Raw genomic sequence first — 24,463 nt, forward strand, 5'->3', positions numbered from 1 at the left:
TCCAGGCATCCATGAAAACAGAATTTATTAAATTTAACGGAATTAGAAGTTAGCAGGAAGTTAGCTCGCTATTTTCCACCTAAACATGATATACCATGTTCTGACAGGGATTTCTGAAAAAATTAAATCGTACAGCTCTGCCATCACTTCCAACATAAATGAAGACAGAAAACTAAACAGCAGCGACGTTTGTGGGATTACTGATGTTGGGCTAGCTGGTATATAATGATGTGCTACGTGATTGCTAGCAACACAGCTATGTTAGCATAATATAAACGGTGAATCTGGAGGATAAACGCTAACCACTCGATAAAAGTTAATGTTCACCCGTTCATCGACAGTGCATCTTCTAATCTGGTGTGCCTTATGGTCCGAAAAATACGTACAATGATTTAAACGAAATCTTACTGGGAATGTTTCAAGTAATGCAGAGACATTTGTTTTTGGGAGCGCCTGGAAACTGTGAAAATATTTCAATGGAGTGGAAAAATACCCCGCTGAGTCATTGAACATCTCCTAAGTTTAAGGCTTTAATGTTTCAATTTTATTTTATATTTTGGTTTGCTTTGTCAGTTTACATGTTAACAGCAGTTAGACGTTTTTGAAAGTATCTCAGAGGAAGTAAGTTTGAATTTGATTTAACCACAGAGGCGTCTCATAATATAGATCAGTCATTATTTCGTCGCTCAGTTGATTTCTCCCAAAAAGGCATATGATTGCATAGCCGTGAGACAAAAAACACTAACCAGCTAAACAAATCACACAAAAAATGAGATGAGGTGTTAAATACTTTATGCGTCCTTTATTTGGTAAATCTTTTTGTTACAGTACTTACATATGTGAGATGCCTCTCTGCCACACAGATGTATAGTATTTTCACTGTTGGTGTCACCAGCTGTTAAACAGCAGACCACAGCAAAATACACTGTACTTACCACAGCTGACTGTTAGAAAATGATATTGCTGCACACTTTAAACGGTCTCAGCTTCCTTGGGAAATTGCACCTGTTTACTGAACTGTGTTGGACTTCCCGTTCAGCCTGATGTTGATGCGGATGCCCATCTCATCAACATCCTGTCTCAGGGTAGACAAGGGTTGTGTAGCTGTCCTGTTCCTTTCTGAAATTGATCACCATCTCTCTGGTCTTCTTCACATTCAAAAGCAGATGATTCCTTTCAGACCACTCCAAAAGATTGTCCACAATGCTCTGTAAATTAAACTACCGGAGACTAATGACAGTATTTCTGTATGTGGCATGACCCAGAGTTGTATTGAAAGTCTGAGGTTGTACAAGGTGACTAGAAATGGAGACACCACAGCCCCGCAATACCAGACAGATCACTTCCCAGTATCATGTACTACAGCCAGTCTGTCAGGTAGTCATGAGATGGTGGATGTGTTTACTGAGATTTCCAGTAGCATCTTTTTTTTTAGTAACAACAGCTGAATTGTTTTAAATGTACCCAAGAAATCAAAACAGGTGATTCTCACTGGAGAGCTGTTAGTATCTGGCAGTTAGCTCTCTGCAGATGATTACAACACCATGGTTTTGGTGTAAATTTTACAATTGCTTGACCCACAGGAATTTAAAGGGATGTACTCTGGATATCCACCCGACTGACACAGCTCTTGTTGTTCAGTATAAGGTGGAGGCAACTGTTCTTGGGGAGCTGGAGGAACCCAAGGTTGTCGTCCAAAAAGATTGTCAGAAAATGTGAGACTAATTATTGACATGAGCTGATTTTTTGTTATGTACCTTACATTAAAAAAAACATTGTAATTTAATGTTTACCTTTGCATTTTTGCCACTTTTAGCATTTGCCTAAAAGGCCTGAATGCCAGCACAGACACACACTCTTGCTCAGAAGGTGGTTGAGGAATCTCCACTGATTCACCCATCTAAACTCCATGAAGTGGAGCAGTTGCTCTTCTACCTGCAAAACGGCAAGCAATCAAATGGTACAGATGAGTTTTCTAGGACTATTTTAATATGACTGCGAGCATTTGTTGTAAGACTCATTCTTTATGAATAATGGAACTAGTTTATCGTAATAGTTTTGTTGTGGATGTTGCTTTTCACAGACACCCAGGAGAAGAAACAGATATCACTTCAAGACTTTCCTCCTTATGCTGGATTAGAAGTAGGGACTGATTTTAAGGCTCCATCAAAATCTTGTTTTAGTTAATAATGGAGTGCAGTGTTGGATCATATGTAAAACAGTATATATGTTTATATACTATTCTTCAATATGGTACTGTATTCTCTTTGACGACTGGTGTTTATTTTCTTACAGGTGGATAACAAAGCGGGCATCATCAGAATTGATGAATATGTGAGCTGCTTTATGAGGACATTGAGGAAAAGACTTGTTTAACTTGTTTTGTGCTCTTCTGATTACTTTTAATTATATCAAGTGACCTTAGGAAAACACTAATTATATCAGCAGGGAGAGAAAAAGAGCACTGAGGGACGTCTGTCAACCAGGCAGCGACATGGAAACCGGTCCAGTCCTGGCTAGCAGGTGAGCTCAAGAGAGAATTCAAGAATTTCAGCATAGGGATCCCATATGGAAAAGAAATAGTGAAAACTTATAAAAGACTTGCATAAGATGTGACCTACTTCATATAGTTAATCATATAAGGCTTATATGATTTACTCATGAAAGTGGCCACTGTCTCATTACTTTCATATATTGTTTTAGTAAGTATCCAAAACATACGTTTCATTTATATAATTTTTCAAGGGATCTTATATCTGTTTTCACTCTTGTATGCTTTTCATACAAGTTTCACACAAGACAGATAGAAACTTTATAAGATTTACATATATCTTTTCCATATGGGATAACAATGAATGAGAGGCAAATATGGAGACATATGACAACAAGATGGATCTAAGGTGTGTCTGGTAGGACTATATGGAACACAAAGTTGGCTAGGGATGGACTGTACATAATAACAAGCACTAGTATGAGTGTGACAATCTTTCGTGAGTCATATCTCATTACTGGAGGGGGGGCTTTTCAATACGAGAGACATACCCCCCAAAAAACAAAAAGAGGAACAACAGGTGGGGAAGGTGGCTGGTACATCTTTATTGAAGTCCTCTTATTTGTACATAGTTAAACTAAGTTGCAGTTTGTTAATGAAAATGTTTTATTTAAACAAGGGTTCAATGGGGTGCCTGTGGGGGTCTCAAAAGACAGCCAGTAAATCACAAAAGGATAATGCATACTACACATGAAGAAATAAAGTGTATGTCCTTAATGTTGATGGCACTGGTAACCCAGTTAAAAGAGCCGAGATTATGACTAAACTCAAAAAGGAGAAGACACAGATAATTTTCTTACAAGAAACTCATTTATCAAAAATAGAACACAAAAAATTAAGGAAATTTAGGTTCAAAAAAACCTTCTACAGCTCTCATACAAATTCTAGGAAAAGAGGGGTTGCAATTCTGATAACTAATTCCCTTAAGTTTGAATCTCGCAAAGAAATAAAGGGTAAGGAAGGTAGATACGTTATAGGCTACGTCCACACGTACACAGGTATTTTTGAAAACAGAGATTTTCCATTTTTGTTTTTTTTTTTAAATCTTGTCCACACGTGCAGTTTTGAAAAATCTCTCCGTCCACATGTAAACGGCCAAAACACAGTCAAACGTTGTGAAGAACCAAATCCAAGCCATGTAGAAATGTTGGCCAATTAGAAGTCTAGAAGCCTGGGAGGGAAAGAGTAAACAGGATTTTATGCAGTACTACTGAAAAGTTTTTGTGTTTTTTTGGAAAAACAGATAGTTTTGTGCAGTGTTGGGTGTAACGCACTACTATTTATTTTTCTAATTATTATTATATTTTTTTACATATTGTTTTTTCTTTTTTCCCTCTATAGATCCTATATTTGTGCCTTAAGTCTGTGACTCTGTATTCTATTTCTCTGAAGAAACTGTATTTGTACATAGATAGGAGAGTTGTTCAAATAAATAAAATTTAAAAATAATAATAATAATTTAAAAAGCCGCAGTCTGAATGAGGTGGTCATATACTGAGATCAGATTATTAAGTGTTTGTTCAAAGATATTCTTCCTGGATCATTCTCTGACTTGACCTTACTCAGATCTATAAAAAGTCTTTATGCTCAAAATTGGAATTAAGCTCACATGACTTTTAGAAGACGAACCATGAATTACTGCAAACCTTTACTTAATGACTGTATTTAGATCAAAATTGCTAGAACTCACTAAGATCTCAGTGTTATAGCTCCTTCACTCTGCTACTCTTTGACTTGGGAAGAAAACAGAGCTCAGCTCCTGCTCGTCTCCCTTTCGTGACCAAAAGCCCTTTTTTCCCTGTAACAGCATGTATCCATCATTGCCTCCATCCTTTGTGAGATGGCACAACTTCATTTGTTTCTGTCATAAAGCATTGTCTGCTCACTCCATCTGCCACGCCACATCAGGCAGTCCAGTACTGATAAGAGCCAAGTATTTATGTGAACCGAGACTCTGGGGTCAGGGTGGAAAGAAGAGATGAACACGGAGACATATGTTGGATGTGAAGCACCCACAGGTCACAATCCCCAGTAGCAGTCAGCATGATCACATTACCCAACACTCTTTTAAATTAACCTCCAGTTGCACTTTCAAAAACTCTGCTTTTCCTTTCTTTTCCTTCCTCATTCCTTTATTTTGTCTCCTGCATATGCATTACACATATCTATAATGACTCTTGTTTACCCGTGTGTTCCCAGAAACTGTCCTTAGAGCCTTGGCCAGAGTCCTAAGAGAAGACTGGAAGTGGAGTATAGACTTGGCAACAACCATCATCTCTGTCTTCTTCTGTTTCTCCAGGTAAAAAATCTAGTATATTGTTTCAAGAGTAGTAACATAGCAGGGCTTAGAATCGGAGATGGCATTCAAGTCACTCTAGAATAAGCTTGGTGTATCTACAATAGAGGCAGGGAGAACAGTGATGTGGTTTGCTCCTTAACTGCATACTGCTCCAGCATGCTGCTGAAATGGGAAGCAACAGAGGGATTAGCTCATGTACAAGAGATGTGCCAGTCACCTCACCTGTTGATGGCCCTGAGCCATCCAGCTCCACCTCCCCCATTTGGAGCTGACCCAAGACCCCACCTCAACACCATAGTTAGGCCAAAGGTATCTGGACATCCGAACATACCAGCCATATGCATCTTGTTAATATATTGTTAGATTATTTATATTATTATATTTCAGTTGTCCTGTTCCAGGGTCATGTTCATGTTTATCTGCTCTCTCTCTGTCTCTCTCACATTAATCACCCATCTTTGGCAGCAAAGTTTTACTCTTTAGCTGTGTGTTTTGAAACGATAAAATAAGCCCTCACTAAAACAACACATAAACGTCTGTCAGGGCGAATTTAGGCTTCAAGATGTATGTCTGAAAACTGATCGTCATTCTTGGCTTGTCTCCCTGTCCATGTTACACTAATTGGCTTGTGAAATGGCTCAGGTTGGGCTGATTATGCGTCAGACAAGGACATACTGTTTGACTGGATGTGTTTTGACTTTGTCAGTTTGCTTTGTAAAATATTTCAGGGGTGACCGATTGGGTAATTTCAATGACAGCTGGAATCCCAAATTTGATTAAAAGAAAAAAAAATAGTTTTGAAAATTCACTTTTGGATAAATAGCAGTCTTTTACTTCAGTTCCATGGAATGATCACACATTTCAAGATTGGGTCCCTGTGTGTGAATATCATTGAATATGAGCTGAAGAAGTATGACCTTTGGCAAGATGAGCTGCAGAAGAAGGAGGCTTATATCCCTTTATAAAGAGTCAAAAACACTTGATTATGTGTTTTTTGTGGTTTGTATTTATTTGAGTTCCTTGACTATTGCTACATGAAGCACTCTCTGAGGACAAAAATCTAAAGAAAGTAGAGGAAGAACACAAGAAGTCTATGTAGACTTAATTTTAGTGGGTGATTAGTTCAGCTGTCCTGTGGCTTGTTCTCCGTATGCAGCTATAATTGTTGATAAATTAGGTGTGATTCCTGCTGTTTTGGTTCTTTGACCCGTTGTTGCTCCAGAAAATTAAATCAGCTAAGTTTATTTAATTTCACAGACATTAAATGATAACTTAAACTGCATCATTTGGCCATAACTGCAGCACTTTTGTGAGTTAAAAAGTGGCCAGAATAATTATTTTATCTGAGTTGAGCACTGAAGTCAGATAAAAAGTCAGATCGATAGAAATAGGGTAGAAACTCTGAGTAAGGCTCAGGTAGATGATGGATAACAAATAAAAAATAAAACAGTTTTCTGAGGTTTTCAGGCTAAGCGTCAGGCTTTCAAATTAAATAATACTCTGTTTCGGTCTTTGGTTGATTAATAAGCTGGAGTGGAAGATTCCCTCCTCGGCCTGTGCTTTGAGGACTCTGGCAATTAGTATGAGTCTGGGTGTAGATTTAAACTAACATAATCATCCTGCTGTAACCAGGTTTCTCCAAGGTAGAGTGTTCTTCACTTTAATTTTCCTCTATGCAATAGATCTTTGGTTTTATTTGTTGTTCCTAATTATGCTTACCGTGCTGTAAAACTAGTTTCAGTAACAGGATTTTATGTCCTTTGTGGGTCTATTTTGCCTTCTTTCTTAATTTTTTGTCTGTGATTTTACTTTTAATATGAATCATCTGTATGAATGAATCCATAGTTCTATATGATGTTTTTGAAACTAAATGAAAAGTTCAGCTTTTCACAAGGAAAGATGTGCTCTTTTTCTTGGTCATGGATAGTGAGGTGGATACTTTGGGTGCTATACTGCTGATCAGACAAAAAAATACCTGGGGTTGCTTGTCTTCACTGTTTTTACATGAAATTAAATGCAAGATTAACCAATAATGAACCTAATCACTGGTTACACTTAAGAAGCATATGCAGTTAATCTGCTTGAGGACTGCTACAAAACAAAAGAAAGATATCAGCAGTATTCTTAGAGCCAGTAACCAGTGTTGGGAAGGTTACTTTTAAAATGTATTCCACTACAGATTACAGAATAAATGCCCTAAAATGTATTTTGTAACGTATTCCGTTACATTACTCAATGAGAGTAACGTATTCTGAATACTTTGGATTACTTAATATACTATCAAGCTTTTTCCAACTACATGAATGTACTATTGCTGTGTGATTTATTACTATTACTGAAGGATAGTCGCCATACCAATACCAACTAGATTTTTAAATCTTAATATAAAATGAGTAACAGTAGGGCGGACATTAGGTAAGGCTGCACTTTTTGCAGCGATCTCGTACAGGTCCGCGGCTCCGAACCGTAGCAAAGGGACCTCTGGCTAATACGTCGGGTTGCGTGTCGGTCTCGTAGCTGAAAACTAGCTTTACTTTGTTGTCTGGGTCAACTTTGCTCGTCAAAGACAGAGAGAGGCGTTGAAAGGCTGCTCCAACGGAACTTATTGTTTCAGAGGAAACCACGAACACAGTGTACAGTCAAGTCTCAATAGCTTACTTACAACTGGGCTATACTCCCCATGAGTCACCATTCTTTAGGGCTAAACCTGTAACACTGCCTATTGCCTTCATATTAACTAATTTTTGGAAAAATAATTTTTAAAAATATTTAGTCATGTCATTATGTAGGCCGCAAGTAGAGGTGACATGGACAGCGAGATTAAGACGCAGGTATTAGAGCCTCTAAATGCGTGTTTTGTTTGGGTTTCCACTGGCGGAAGTAGTATTATTTGAATATTTCATGAGCTCAATTTAAAAAAAGATTTTATAAGATATAAATGTCCAAATTCTGAAAAATATCATCTTTTATGCTCATTTATGCTCCTTTGCCAAGAATTACTCTGTCAGCGTGGCATAACTTGGAGGTGATCCACGTGTGCCAGTGCTGAGTTGTTATTGAAGCCCAGATTGCTTTGAAAGCAGCCTTCAGCTCATGTATATTTTGGGGTTTTACACTTTCTGTCAACTAGGTAACAGATAAATACTTTCTGCTGTTCTTTTATAAATGAAAATGGACTGGCATTTATATAGCACATTGTGAGTCTTACTGACTGCTTAAACAACTTAAGTCTACAATCAACAGTTTAACCACCCATTCATACAGTGTTTTATTCTATGCACTTAATCCTGTTTTCGTATTGTGGAAAGAAGCTGATGTACTTGGAGAGACACATGGAGAACATACAGACTCCACACACAAGCCTCCAGCCAGGTTTTGAACTAGGAACCTTCTTGCTGTGAGGGGACAGTGCTACCCACTCTATCATCATGCCACCAAGCTCATACTACCTGGTATTGCCATCAAGAACTTGAGAAAGCACAGTGGATCAACTACCACCACCTGTGTTCCAGCTATGATTGTGTGAGAGTTGTAGCAGCTGTCACAAGTTCTTATTTAATAATTCTTTAAGGCTGGTTTCATCTCCATTGCTTATAAATCTTTTGCTATCACACGTTTCCCTTCTTGTCAACTTTCCATTAGTGATGTGCTGGTCGCGAATGAAACGGCTCTTAGAGCGGGCTCTTTGAAGTGAACGACAGAAGACGTGTTTGTTTGTTTTTTTTTCTTTCTCTCACCCTCTCTCTCGCACTTTTTTTCACTTCACTCCGCACGTGAGCCTTGTGCTTGCACTGAGCAGAGGGAGGAGGAGCAGTAGTTACACTTGCAGTAGCACAGGAACAGAGTTGGAGGGAGAGAGAGAGAGAAAGAGAGCCAGGGGCAACAACAAGACACAACATCATCACATTAGAAAGGTATAGTAATCATCCACAACTATTTTCAGTTACAGATGGTAAAGGATTTAGAAAGATTATTCATGCAGTGAATCCTATGTATGCAATTCCAAGTAGGAAAACACTCTCCCAAAAAATCCTCCCAGGCCTATATGACAGAGAATGTACATCTTCTTTGTTTTGCATATTTTAATTTATATTTTATTGTGTTGTGGTTTGCAGTGTTTTGTGGTTTCACTTTAAATTTGTTTAAAAGGAAAAAGCTGAAAATTTAAATAGTTAAAAGTTGAAATGTGAATAGTTGGTTTTTGTATTATATGAATTATTTATTACATTTTATGTGGAGTGAATAAATAAAAGTATATTTACGGAGGCCCCTAGAGACAAAGCACGTACAAACTCCAAAACATGTAAAAACTCCAAACACATACAAAAGACAACAGAAGTGCTCCAGGATGCTAGGCACAGTGTTGAGCTTTTGTTACCTAGTGGCTACACAAGCCAGCAAGTACCAAAGACCGGATTTGGTGTGTGGTAGTAACAGGTAAATGAACATTTGTTTAAATTATTTGAATATATATGAGTGCTTGTGTATAAATACACAAACAATACACACATGCTTTCAATTGTGTAATTTAAGTGATCTAAGTAGCTCTGCTTTGGAAGTTCAGTTAACGCTAGCAACGTGTTTTGGAGTTTATACGTGCTTTGTCTCTAGGGGCCACCGTATATATTTATATATAAACATATATAAATAATAAAACACAGGGTTTTTTTACATTAGTAATTTCTTTTCTGCATAATTTTATATTGTTGTTGATAATAAATTAATTAAAGCAACAGAACCGCCCTAAGAGCTGGTTGGGAGCCGAATGAGTCGGCTCTTTTTAGTGAGCCGAGCCAAAAGAGCCGGTTCTCTAAAAAGAATTACCATCACTTTTTTCCATTCATATCCTTTGATATTCAGTTTTTTCAGATGTGACCTTCATTACCCTTCTTGTGGAGGCTGTCCATCATCATCATCATCATCTGGACAAATATTAAGTCATCAGTTTTGCCCATGTTTGTGATTGAGTGTACTGAACCAGACCAAGACACATATTATACTTTTAAAATATTAATTTACGTACTTGAGATGTAATATTCTATTATTTTTTCATATTAGATTTCTGAATTATATGAGCTATAAGCTTTAATCATCAAATTTAACCAAAAAGGTCTTGAAAACAATTCACATGTAATGAAAATAGTTTATTAAAGTTTACCGTTTTTAAATTCAGCTGCAAATAAAGAACAACAACAACTAACCTTTATTTGTCACATACACAATCATACAGAGTACGGACAGGCTGCAGACGTAGCTGTGCCATTCCAGGGCTTGGTTTTAGCATGGGGGTCTAGCAGGACCCTTACTGGATCCGGGTGGGAATTTAACTTTTTTACAGTATTCTGTTTTTAAGGTACACTTGTATAAGTCCTATTTTTTTGCTAGTTTAGTGTGTTTTTGTATTTGTGTCTTTTTATAATTAAGTAAAGGTTTATTTATCTCTAAACAGCAGTTCTAAAAAGTCTTTAAAAGCAAGGTACAAGAACCACAGCTAAAATAACTGTTACCTGCACTGTTATCTTTGACCCTGCAGTTGCTCTGTTTCTGCTGCTCAACCTGGGTGAAGACACACACACAGAGCTGAAGATGAGGAACAAAAACACTGTTCACATGCTTTTGAAGATTGTGGACCGTGAAGATAATGAGCTACTGCTGGTTGTTATCACCATCCTCAAGAAGCACTCTATCTTCCTGGGGAGTAAGATTGACAATGGTAAACAAAAGATCTTAGATTATAAGAGAAGGTATTATTAAACATTGTAAAACTGCATTCAGAATATTTGTATAGTATTTCAAAATTCAGAAGGAAAATATCAGGGCATCTATACTGAATCTCATGCAGCACAACAGCTACCTTCAGCACAACGCAAGTATTTATAGGATGATTAAAGAAGAATAAAGATGTTTTCTAGTAGCCAAGTCAAAGTCATGACCTTAATCCAACAAAAATATTATGGAAGGACCTGAAGTTAGCCTTGCAGAATCTGGTTTGCTCTGGGTTTAATAATTTGAGGGAAGATTGTGGGACAGTGTCCCAAGTCAGCAAAAATGTTGAATGTTAAACCAGCCTAATTAATACAGACTTCTTGCTCACATTCTTCTAATTAAGTAAAACAATATTAATATTATAATATTGTCTTTTTCATACAGTCTGTATAACCTACAGACACCGTGGAGCACAGAGTCTTACCAAAATAGGTAAAATCTTAACAAAATGACCATTGTTAGAAAAGCTTGGACTAACTGTTTGAAACTAGATTTTTAAATTCTATTTTCTACCTTTATCTTCACCTCGTCTAATCAATGGTTTGTTTAAATGCATTGTTTTGTTACATTACATAAATTACTCATAAAGGACTGAGGATTTATTTTACTGTATACAAAAATGTAAAGGATAATATTTTCACAAATGTCTGTAACCTTCTGCAGTGCCAGTTAAAACCATGCTTAGATTCGATTTTCATTTTAAAAACATTATTCAGAGTCCACTTTGGTGGGCCATAGTGCTCAAACAGAACCCTGGCTTTTCAACTGTCCCTAATCCAGTCCCATGTGGTTCCAGTCTAGTTCAAGTTTGTGGGTCTTTATCAAGCCCAGACCCTGTCAGAAACTTGCTTTATCTCCTTGTTTACCATTGATTACACCTTTAATTCACATTAGAAAAACTTTCATACCCACACAAGCTTGTGTCCAGCATGGAAATGTTGGTTTCAACACTTTGACTCATTGAAGTATTTAAGGGCATGGGTGTTTAATGAATCAAAAAGTGATGATCCCATCAGGTTATATTTACTCAGCAAACTGAATCTGATAAGAGTTCAGTACTGCCTAATACATTTTCACCAGTGGAAATGTCAGTGGTAGGTGACACAGGCTGCAGTTGATAATGCAGCTCAGTGTCTGGTTTGGGATGGATTGACTGGAGCTAGTTTTGCACACAGAAGCAATGAGTGTGTTTTAACTGGTAGCAGATTGTATCACCCTGGTTTCTGGCTTTCAGCAAATCACAGGAGATGGAAACAGACACTTTAGAACGCAGAACTAGACTGAGTGGCACTGCTGTGCTGATAGTCACAATCATAGAGTGTAGATGAAGTTGAACCCTGTGCTATATCTGTGTCAATCTGACTTCAGTTCACAACAACTCATTTCAAGGTGCTTTATACTGTGCTATACAAAGTGACCAGTAGAGAAGCTGGCCCGTTTAGTTCCCAGTGACTACAAGGAGCTCCTGGACGCCACCCTGCGCCTCCTGTTCAGCCTGTCTTTTGACACTTCTCTCCACAACCAGGCTGGATTCATTCCCAAACTTTCCTCTCTGCTTGGTAATCAGTCCCAGTAAAGATTAAGTGTTTATGTTTCCCTTTGTTTGTTCCTGTAGATTTGTTTAATTGTGGGTTCATGTGTCGGAACCAGCATTTAAGGTGTTTTCTAAAACAGAAAGACACGGGACATCAGAAAGACGCATTGATCTCTGCTATTAATTTGCAATCATTAAGGCATATGTATATAGCTTTTATGCCCATCCCTTGAAGTTCCCCTTGGGACCATTTTGCAAAGCTGCACAGGATGTGTCTTTGCAGAGTTGTGTGACATCGTCATCTCTGTTGGGGCTTTTGAAACCTCTCAGGAGAGGCTCAGGTAACAGTACATAATTAATAGAGTGTATTTGTTCGAATAACATGCCAGATTCTGGTCAGATGATTTTGTTTTATACAATCAGGGTTGAGAGACGGATATTTATGTCTTTGGAGATTTAGGTAGAGCTTTGTGGAGGGGTGGGGGCATGCATGCACAAGTAATAACATGTAACAGTGAACAATCACGCCTGCTTATAGTCTTGACACTAGGTGTGTGTGTTCTGTGCCCTGTGTGTGAACCAGGAGACCATTAATCATCTGCTCCCTCTGCCAACTGTCCAGTTTTCAGCTGACACACTAAATGCAATTATCTCTAAGGACAGACAACACAGCAATGGTCTCCTCTCCCTTCATGCCTTTTGGATCTCTGTTCAGGCCAGACCTGAGGTCCTGACCCTGACTGATAAGATGAAAGTGAAGAGGGAGACTCTACTTGACATCATCACCTCTTTCCTGTTTCATCAGACAATCAAGCTTGAACACATCATTTCTCTTCATCTCTGCTTTGCAGCTCACGCATAAACATTGGTAAAAAAAAAATAATTCACAGTTTAATGTGCAGTAAATTACATTTTTCATCTATTAAAGTGGATCAGTGGGGTCGGGAGTGCAGAAAAGACTTGGGACCTCAGGACCTTGTGGCAAAAACAAATTTATAAACCAAAAATAAGTTTTCTCTGAATTTAAGACAAAACCAAAACAAATAAATAAATAGTAAGTAAATAAAACTGAATTTAAGTTATTGCCTTAATTTCCAAGAAGTCACAAAGCATGTTATTGTTATATTTTCAACTACTTTATTTAAAATGCTTATTTAAAATGACTCTATTACATGAAACTGAAAGTAAGTAAATTAGTTACATGACTCATCATAAAGCCATACAGACTCCACTGTAAATTAGTTACATTAGTGCATTAGTACTATGAGCAGGCGTGATTGTTCACTGCTACATGTTATTACGTACTATTAACTGTGCACGCATGCCCCCACCCCTAAATTAGTTACATAACTCATCATAAATGCATACAGACTCCACTGGAAAAAGAGCTAGATATTGTCAGAATTTGGGCTCTTCACAAACACACAACCCAAAATGTGAAGATCTACAGTGCAAGTGGTTAGAATGTTTGTAAAGCTTTACTCACATGTTGTAAACAGCACAGTTAGAGTAATTGCATTCACCAAAAATTTATTGAAAATATGTTGAAGACAGCTTTTCCACAAATCTAAATTATACTGAGATTTGGAATAAAAGTCAAATCTATAAATATATCTTATGAGGTCATTTGGAAAATGATAGGAGGTAAAATAAGTATTGAACACGTGACTAATTTTTAAAGTAAATATTTTCCTAAAGGCCCTTTTGACATGAAATTCTCACCAAATGTCGGTAAGAACCAATCCAATCCGCACATGCGAAGCAATCAAACCACTGTGCATAAATTAAGGTATGTGTAATAATGAGAAATGGCAGAGGGAAAAAGTACACGAACACACTTACTGAAATGTATTTAATACTGATAAATAAATTTCTACCACTGCTAGCGCTTCAAATCATAAGCTACAGTGCAGCATGTTGATTGTCATTACAAGACAAATTAGAGGATTTAAGTGGGGGCAGGGATCTTTGTGAAGCATTTTTATAACATCTCGTTATGTGGTATGTGATGTCTTCAAATACCCAACCCTTCATGCTTATTTATCCAGAAAATTCAATAACAATGGAGAGGTGCAGCCCACAGACATTTCTTAATGTATGTGGGTGTAATTTTACAAAGGCTAGGCAGTTTTAAATTAGCCTGGGGTGTAATTGAAGTTTAGCTCTCCCACTAACTGCCCTTGAACATAGTCTAGTTAATTCTTAACAGCTCCCCTTTACCTTTTTTTCCTTCTCTGCTGCCCTAACCCTACTTGTGTTTTGAACATTTAATGGGGTCTTTCTTTTCGCTCATAAAGAATCCTCGACTCTATGTTCATTCTAGAAAAGTAGGGAATTTTCTTGGCCTGGACAAGCTTATTGCCTCTCTGTGTGTGCAGTTGGTAGTTGTGCACTTCAAGGTGCTGGTTAAGGTAAAGGCTCACTAATGAGCAGCACATGTTCCGGTCAATTGGTGGGCACACGGGAAGGGCCAAAGCAGCGAGCAGCGTGGCTTTAACTTATTAAAGGCAGTAAAATTGATGCTTCCTCCTGTTTTCCCAATTAAAGCTAGAAGCTCCCTCTCCTTAGCATTCACTCCCTTCTGTGATTCCAGAGGTTCACTGAGTACATCTGGATCTAATTTTTCTGAGATAAGGCTTCCTAAACAGCCAGTGACTGAACACAGCTGAGATCAGTTTTAATTGGAACAGGGTGGGGCTTTGGAGGCTGGTGGACATTACAGGGTGTCTCTCAGTGGCTGTCCTCCAGTGAGAAGCCTCTCTCTTAACACTTCCCTTAATGAAAACTCCCAAGGTGAAACTCTGGTTTCAGCTTCATTAATTCTCTGTAGCTGGTTCCTCCTTCAGGCCCCCAGCTGTGGTCACAGGTCAAACTCATAAAGTTCCTGGGCTCACCGACAGCCTAAGCCTAGATTATACCCCACTGTGGATGTGGACAGGGACAGCAGGGGACCAGTGGCTGAGCAGTCATTCCTGTTATACTTCTTTGAACTGTGCTCATGGTGGCGCATGCAAAGTTGATGCTTTAAAATGTAAATTCTCTGCGAATGAGTCTGCGCAGGTAAGGGGCCATTTTTTTTCCCACCTTCCGATAGATGCATCTGAGAACAACTTTGGGTTAATATCTTGCCCAAGGATATTTGGCATGCAGACTGCAGCAGCCAGGCCTCTGAGCACCAAACTTCCAGTAAGTAGATGACCTGCTCTACCTCCTGAGTGACAGCTACAGCCTTGGTGATGTTTGGTGAGCTGTGCCTTTAGAGCATGACAATCTTGCCTTCATGATGTTTTTGTCTACTAACTGCTTAAGAGACGCAACAAACTGAGAAATTGCAGTTGACTGTTGCTGATTCTGCACTGAATGTCAATTGACCTTCAATTAAAGAGGCCTTTCATCCCATTAATATTTTTAGAAAAACACACAGCCCTCCTAGATGTGGTCATTGGCATCCTGTGGAACATTACAGCACAACCAGTCATTCATCCATTAACTTCCCTCCCCCTCCTCCATTGACTTACCTCCTTCTCTTGTGTTTATGTTGTAGCTGATGAGGGCCAGAGACAGCTCAGCATGTCCATTCTGTATAACATCAGCATGGACCACAAATTTAGGTCCATGTTTGCCGACACAGACTGCATACCGCAGGTAAGACTGGCTAATGTACACTGCCAGTAGAGCAAGAAACACACATTAGCATCAGCAACTAATGACATACAGGAATTAATGCATGAGAAACAGAGCGAAAGTGAGAGACACACCACATCTGGAACCAAAACCCACCAGAGGATTGCTGCTCATTCTTCTGTCAGAGTGTGTGCACATTGCTTTGTTTCCTCCTTCATTTCTTTTTCCAGTGAGTCCTGAAAGCAACCTGGCACGATTTCACATTTTTCTGTATCTTTTTCCATATTAGCGTTTTTAAGTTCCATTACTAAAAGGGGACATAAACACCGAAATACAGCTGCTGATGAAAATTAAGGTGAAACCTCAAACAAATTTCTTTCAACTTTTATTTTAACATCATTTGGGTTTGCTAAGATTGAGCTGACCGGGTCAGTCATTCCTTTCATCACTGCCATCATGTCCGTGTTAGCAGCTAATGTTAACATCAGGGTTCTCCCATGGTAGAAGGAGTACCAGTTTGCAGTGTGACCAGGATGTGAACTTCAACCTTGCCCTTAAATTTCAACAAAAGTTCTCCAAAGGCACAGGCACAGTGGAGAGTTGAGTTCAGGGAATTAAATTAGGCTCAGGAGATGGCTAAAAAACACATCCAATGTATGAGTTATAAAAATCCACAAATGTCATGAAGAGTATCCATAGAGACCAAAAGCGTTTGTTTTTGTTTAACCAGTCTGTAAAAATATTTTCATGGCTAAAAGCTTGAACATTTTAAGATTTAATGCTGTTTGATGCATTCTTTCAGAAAACTTCAAGGAGCTACTTTGGTTTACATGAAAGGTGGTTTTAGATCAAACTACCATAACTGGCTGGTTCAAGACATCTATGAACAATAAAATGTCTGTTTTTTTGCATCACACTCACTCGCTATCCTTCTGTCAGCCAACCTTCGTCTTTGTGGACATGCTGTGACACCGTACCTGGATTACCGTAATGACCCTGATATCATTGAAAAGCACCTGTCTGATCCCAGCGACAGGTTAGGCTTTAGAGGCTTAGGGAACTACAGTTTTGGGCACTTTGGCATTTTAATATTTTTAGCCCTATGTTTCCAAACTGGAAACTGGCATATGTGGCAAAATGATGATATCTCTAAATTGGTGAAGTTCTTTCTGGATACTGCTCGTGAAACTATTATGAAGCTTTTTTGATCAGCACAATGAAAACAAAAGTGACTTGAGAACATTAGAGTCCTTGTATTATTCCCAAAGATTCACTTCCAGTTTTGTCTTTCTACTTAATCCTCCTTGTTTATCTTCCCACACAAAACACAATTTCAATTCAATACAGGGAATACGTGTTCTTCCATTTGTAAAAAATGGATCCCTGACCAACTGTTTTGCCCTATTTTCCACCTTTTTATCCTCTCACCTTTCTTGGATTTATAAGACCCCTCTATTTGATCACTTTCTTAGCATGCTCACTGACCTGCCCTTTTCCCCGTCTTCTGTTTTAATGGGGTCACCATTTGGTACGATGCGAGCTTTACAGAGCAGGGAAGCCAGAAGTAAAGGAGAGGTGCTTACAGAGATGGAGGAGGGAATGGAGGTAGCTGTGTTGGTCAGATTGTGGCATGGTGCTGTGGCCCTGACAAAGCCTCCGGTGGCTCTCTGTGGTAAATAAGCAGATGCAGGTGCCAGAGAGTCTAGACAGGGCTGATTTGGAGTCTGGGGCCCCTGGTATGTGATACCTAACCCTGGCCCGCCCTAGTCTTTCTCTCCCTCTCTCTCTGATTCCTAACGCCTCACTTCCCCGTGAGGCGTTAGGAATCTGCTCCCTGCCCACTGCCACCCCTCAGCTCAGAGCCTTTCCTGTTTAATGTTAAATCAGTGCAGGAGAGACTTACAGACAGACTAGTTAGCAGAAGGAGGGTAGCTTAGGAAATGACGCTTCTTCTCTCTTTCTTTTTAAAATTATTTTGGGACATTTATTGCCTTTATTTTTATAGTCATCAGCTGGAAGAGACATTAAATGTTGATAATGAAAGCTGGGAATTGACACAGCAAGTAGTCCAACGAGTCGGAGAGTAAGAGCTAGAATTTGCATTTGCAAATTTCTTTCTTTTTAAATTATTTTCTTGTCACTCTATTTTGTCCTCACCCCTTTTCACTCTCACACTCAATGTCTACAAATCTGAATATGAAAAGAATTTAAATATATAAAAGTGTATGGAGTTTTCATCTAGCAAGGGTTAGAATTATGCAAGAAGCCTGGCTCCTATATAACATTTTCTTTTACTGTCCTTGAGCACCTAAAGTGCATTATACAACATGTTTTATTCATCCATCCAGAACATGCAAACAGAAAGACCCTAGACTGATGGTGGAATTGAACTCAGGACCTTCTTGCTGTAAGGCAACAGTGCTAACCACCATGCCACCGTGCTGCATTCACTAATCCTTTTATACAGACATCCATACAAGCACTTTTTTCTACATCTAGTTGCTTTATATCACACAAGCACACAGAGCGGAGCATATCACCAGGGCAGGACAGAGCATCTCCAAATCTGCAGTTCTTGTGGGATGTTCCCAGTCTGCACTGGTCAGTATCTATCAAAAGTGGTCCAAAGAAGGAACAGTGTTGAACTGGCAGCCAAGACACACTGATGCATGTGGAAACGAAGGCTGAATGAATTGTTACGTATTGAAACTGCGTAGTCGCAGACTAGTCAGGGTGTTCGTGCTGACCCCTGTCCACCCTCAAAAGCATCAACAATGGGCACCACAGATATCACCGTCTAAACATTTGCTGACTATGTGCACACCATTTCATGGAAGCGGTGTTCCCTGATGACTGTGGACTCTATCAGCAGGATAATGTGCCCTGCCATAAAGCAAAAATGGTTCAGGAATACTTTGATGAGCACAACAATGAATTTGACTTGGCCTCCAAATTTCACAGATCTCAATACGATCGATCATCTGTGGGATGTGCTAGACAAACAAGTCTGATCCTTACATTACAGATCCTCATTACAGGCTCCCGCCCCTGGCCCAAGCACCTGTGCTCACCGTCACACCTGCAGCTGATCCCAGCGAAATGAAGTAGGGGTGGGTTTTGATGATCGATTTATCGATTAGAATTGATTCTAGCTTGAATAACGTGATATAGATTCATTAAAATCCTGAATCGTTTTTAAAATATAAATTTATTTTATTTAAACCTCACAAAATTTCTACAACCGCCAAACAGCTAAAACAGTAAATGAGAGCAGGTACACGGATTCTGCACAAAGAGCTAAACACAAACCTGCCGACGCATCAGAATCGGTGAGACGACACACCGTCGGGGCTGAAAGCCGACAGCTTCACTGATTTTGAAGCGTCGGCGGGCGCTTTGTGTTTACCTTTTTGCGCTAGATTCTGAAGCTGCAGGTTTTATCTCTCTCCAAACAATATTGACTGAACCAGCAGCCAAAGACGATCCAAACTACGCTTCACATTTCGCTTCACATAAACATTGTCACGAATTTCCTCTTACTTTTGCTGTTTTGCTTCTACCACGATAAAATCACACTTCATGTAGAGCTCTCTCTCTCTCAGGAATAGTTTCCCATCTAAAAATCTCTGTTTTTTGCATTATTCACTTACTTATTAATAACCAGTCTACGGTGTCGGCTGATGTTTTTTGTTTTTTTACTTACTTCCGACAAGAAAGCCTAATTTCTGCTGTTCAATACTGAACAAATGTAAACTTTTTAAAATTATGCAAAATTGCAAAATCCTTAGCTGTGTCTCTAATCGAACCTCTGTAACTTTGCTTCACTTCGCTTTTGACTGCACAGTATTTTTAAGGTCATCTTCTATAAAAACCCAGACCAGGAAAACCACCTTCATGTTTTTCTGTGTTTTATCCTCAGTTACTTTGACACAAAGGAATCTGCTGTGATGCTCACACCTTTGATAAAGTCTCACAAGTGTCAGCTTTCTTTTTATAGATATAAAAATACCGATATGTACTGATAAGTGATCAGAACTATAATATTTCTGACTGTCTGTGGCAAAATCTCCCCAATTCGAATCGAATCGAATCGAATCGAGGATCGAATCGATTTGGGACCTTGTGAATCGGAATTGAATCGATTCTAGAAATCAGTGACGATACCCAGCCCTAGATTGAAGCACTATTTATGATGGCGGACCTGTGTTATTCTTCGTGTGTGTGTGTGTGTGTGTGTGTGTGTGTGTGTGTGTGTGTGTGTGTGTGTGTGTGTGAGAGAGAGAGACAGCCCTGGACCTGTTCCCCGTAAAGCTGAGGGAGCGTGTGTGTGTAAAGAAACTGCTGAGGAGAGGAGTTCTGTGTATATATCGTCACCTGGTGTTTCACTGTAAATAAACGCACTGTCTTCTTTGCCAAGGATTTCTGGTCTGCGCCTGAGTCCATTTCAAACTCTGTGACAAAACGATCCAGCCATCATGGAGGTCAGGTCAGGATCCCGTGGCTCAGGCGCTGGCTGCCTAGCTCGCCACAAACAAATGCTTATGCAACAGAGGAATGAGATTGCTCCGTTAACACAGGCTGTCGCCCACATAACACCTCTGGAAAGCAACGCACAGCCAGGGAACGCAGCCCCTCAGGCGTCCCCGGCGGCTAGCCCTCGGTAGCCACACCATCTCCGGAGGGACCCCTGCCCACTCCAGAGCCATTCTCGGGTGAGTCAGACAAATGTGTCAGTTTTCTAGCTCAGTGGTCGTTGATCTTTCGAGAGCAGCGACGTTGTCATAATAATGACGGAGTGATAATGACATTTTTGTACAACTGCGGAGGGATCGTGCACTGAAATGGGCCCAGGTTGTGTTGAACTCTGACCCTGGGATTTCCTATACAGACTTTCTGTCTAAATTTAAGAATGTGTTTACCAAAGGTTCCGGTGCAAAAACGGCTGCACTCCGCCTATTAAACTTCAAACAAGGTAAGCGGAGCATGTCTGATTATGCAATTGACTTTTGAATTTTGGCTGAAGGAACGGGCTGGGGTCAGGAAGCGCTGAGAAGCGTGCTTCTGAATAACATTCGTGAGGATTTAAAGGATGAACTAATTATGCATGACCTGCCAACTTCATTCAATGAACTAATGTCTTTATGCATCAAGGTGGATGAGCGGCTGCTGGCCCGCCGGTCGCAACGAAACTAATAGAAACTCCCATGAGGTACTGGGGCAATTAGGAGCGGGAGTCGCGCCTGAATCCAGCTTCTCCCGGGCACGGGGCATGCAGCTAGGCGGCTCTCATCTCTCTGCTGCGGAACGGCAACGGCAAATCTCCGCTGGTGAGTGCCCACACTGCAGTTGCAAAGGACATGTTGTTGCCACCTGCCCATCGCAAGCAAAAGGGCGGGCCCGCCAGTAACGGTAGGAGTACTGATGGCGGGTTCGGTCAAGAAAAATCTCCTCAACGATTAATTTTCTCAGCTAAAGTCTCCATCTGAAGTATGGCCTGAAGATCCCGATGAAGCGGGCGTTAAAGCTGAAGGATGTATGGGTGATGAAGATGATCAGGAATCTGTCTCAGCATGATGGACCCGCCAATATCTCTGCAATATCTTTTTGCTGGTCTGAGAGACACAGTACTGTGACACTGTTGAAGCACACATTCATAGAAGCACTTTATTTCTACGGAAGTGCTTTCTATCTAACATTAATACTCAAATCTGAATGTTTGTAATTTATCATGACAGAGGCATGCACAAAAATATGATTCCTGCTATGGATCTCTGAGAAATGACATGGGTTTCTTTGAAACTGTGCTGAGCAGTTTCGGACAAAACAATAAATATAATACAATAATAAAACCAACAAATTACATAAAAATAAAAAGGGTTCTGTGGATCTGTCGATCATTTCAGTGTCAAAAAGATCTTATACTGCTAAGATCAGAAGACTAAAGGTTTGAATTAATTGAATCTTCCAAGTAAGAACTGTTATAATGTGATGTATATTACAGAATTCTGTATTTTCGTTGTATTTATTAAATTCAATCAGAGCCCAAATTACAAAAGAAATGTTTTATTGTTCTACAACAAAAATGTAATAATTAATCTAAATTCAAATTCCAGAACCAATTCACTGAACTTCAATCTATGCGCTAGCATTTCTGCACTCTGTGGAGCATTCCTACAACAGATGCTCTGAGTGCTCAGAGTAGAAAAGCACTATATAAGAACATTTATGATTTCTATTCAAAAGTGATTTTCTCTGTTGATCCTCTCTTTAAGTCAGAGCTTCTCTCAAATTTCACATCAGTGATTAACTAACTGATGAATTTCTTGTGACTGACACGTGTGGTCAGCTCCCAGTCAGTGTGTGATCACTACCAGACCTCAGATCAACATAATTAGCTGTAGATTAGAGACAGGCAGTGCAACAGGGCAAAGGAAGTGTTTCATTGAAATTATCAGTGAGACCTATTAAGTTGTGAACCACATGAAAGGTAGCCATTGGGGCTCTGGAGTGTGTCAGCAGCTGGACAGCAGAGGTGAGAGAGAAAGCAGAACATTGGACACAAACACACATCATTATTGCTTGGCAATGTGGGATCCTTTTGGCAGCACACGCCATAACTGCACAGTCCTGAAATGCTTGCCTTTGATCATTGCAGCTCTGCTCATGTACAAATACACATTAACATAGTGATGGTTTCATGTGAAACTTTATAGATGCTCCAAGTGGGACACAGGCCCAATTCACAATGATATTCTTAGCCTGGGTGTATTTCCTTAGGAATATGTTCAAAAGCTCCCAAAACCTGTTATGTGCTTCCTTAGCCCTGCTGTCAGCTTATTTATATGAAATTAGCCATGTAAGAAATGCTGAAGGACCTTTAAGTGCTCAATCAAATTCTGTGTCATGATGTTGTGTCACCCTCTTGGTGACAAAACATGTCAGGACTAGTGCAAGGTGGAGGGTGAAGGAGGGGAGGGGAGGTCTGAGTAACACTGTAATAGTCCAGGGATTTGGGTGGTTGCATAATCTTCTTTCTTACCCCTCCTATCTCATCTTTTTCTGTCCTCAGAAGCATGATGAGGATTGGGGCCCTCTGGAAAGATCCAGATGGAAAAATTCTGCTTGCACAACAGTAAGTGGTTAGAAATGATGGAGAACCACTAACTGTAACGGTCCTGTGTCGGTGACCCAGTGTGTTCCGTTTTATATTATTAATCTTTGATTTCTTGATGTCTTGTTAGTTCTTAGGTTTTAGTTCTGTATCAGTATTGAGTCCTGTGTGTGTGTTTTCTTAGATTTTGCCCAGTTTAGGTTTTGTATGGTTTTTCTGTTCAGCAATAAAGTTGCTTTTTGACTTTCACTCCCGCCTCAGTTGAGTCTGCATTTGGGTTCTTTTCCTGCCTGCACACAGCTGTAACATGACACTAACTATTGGACCTATATTTTTTTCTTTTTTTGACATTCAACAGTAAGTCACTACAAAATAAAATGACTGTTTGTGATCAAAACAGCAGACCATCGTGTGCTAACTACCTGTCTAGTGATGTCCTGTGTCACTCATCCTCTGTATTGGGTCAGTGTCCAATCCCTTAGGTTTTCAGCCTTTTGTTGAATATAATGATTTTAAAATTATACGAAGTGTTTTGTATTTATGAGAAAGGTTTTCCAGAATTGTAAAATGTTTTAATCTTAGCGGGGGATTAGTAAAGGTTTTTTAAATAGGGTAGGGCCTCTGGTTCGGTGTTTTAAGGTCCTTACCAAACCTGATGAAGGTTAGGGCCTGGGGGCTCCTGTTTGGGTGGTTCGGGGTGTTGAATGGTTGTGGTTAGGGGCAATCCTCAGGGTTGGGGATAGGATTGGGGGGGTATTTCTGTGGGTGGCAAGGTGTGATGGATGGTTGTGGTTAGGGCCAATTTCCCGGGTTGGGGCTAGAATCGGACGTGATTTGGATTTTAGATTGGATGTGTGTGCCAAATCAAATTCCAAAGGGGGTTTTAAGACTCCTATAGGATTCACAATGCGAGTAATATCCAATTTAGATCTATTTTATCATCGCCAATTATTTGTAATTTCTATGAGCGAGACTCCATATGGTGTCTTAGCCCCATCTAATATTCAGACCTCCAGGAACCAAGGTGTTAAGTAATCAGATCCACTTCTTTTCACATCTCCTTCTTTCACCATCCGTCCAGAAGAAGTTTCCTTCAATACCCACAATTTTAAGTCACTGTAAACCGTGATAGGCAGCACGGTGGTTAGCACTGTTGCTGCACAGCAAGAAGGTCCTGAGTTCAATTCCACCATCAGGCCGGGGTCTTTCTGTGTGGAGTTTGCATGTTCTCCCTGTGTTTGCGTGGGTTCCCTCCGGGTACTCCGGCTTCCTCCCACAGTCCAAAGACATGCAGCTTGTGGGGATAGGTTAATTGGATAATCCATGAATGAATAAAATGTCTGACAAGAGGAGTATGGCCTTCTTTGTTATGTGTAATGTTATATTTATGTTGCCACATGTGAGTGGAAATTGAGCTTTTGGTTTCCCCAATGTACTGGATGTGGCATCTTGTACAGACAATCATGTAAACGCAATTGGAGGTCCTAGGACTAAAATTTTGTGAGAGTTTGTACAACCTGTTTCTTGTCCTGTTCTTAACATATGCTAATTTGACAAATGGTATAGATGAATTTCTGG

At 39.6% G+C, this 24,463-nt stretch overlaps 1 protein-coding gene across 1 annotated transcript; it reads left to right on the top strand.

Annotated features, from left to right (window-relative positions):
• The first annotated feature begins 1,354 nt into the window (after positions 1 to 1,354).
• kifap3a (kinesin-associated protein 3a) lies at positions 1,355 to 23,075 on the top strand. The gene is given in 16 exon segments (XM_076876169.1): positions 1,355 to 1,377; positions 1,584 to 1,715; positions 1,817 to 1,852; positions 1,854 to 1,960; positions 2,084 to 2,142; positions 2,296 to 2,334; positions 2,446 to 2,515; positions 4,751 to 4,850; positions 5,006 to 5,159; positions 10,132 to 10,165; positions 10,384 to 10,563; positions 11,697 to 11,714; positions 12,041 to 12,175; positions 15,695 to 15,795; positions 20,192 to 21,101; positions 22,844 to 23,075. Coding segments are annotated over 15 exon segments (1,329 nt in total). The 3' UTR covers positions 20,333 to 21,101; positions 22,844 to 23,075.
• The last annotated feature ends 1,388 nt before the right edge of the window (positions 23,076 to 24,463 follow it).

The sequence above is a fragment of the Maylandia zebra genome, linkage group LG17, assembly GCF_041146795.1.
Source record: "Maylandia zebra isolate NMK-2024a linkage group LG17, Mzebra_GT3a, whole genome shotgun sequence".
Lineage (NCBI taxonomy): Eukaryota > Metazoa > Chordata > Actinopteri > Cichliformes > Cichlidae > Maylandia > Maylandia zebra.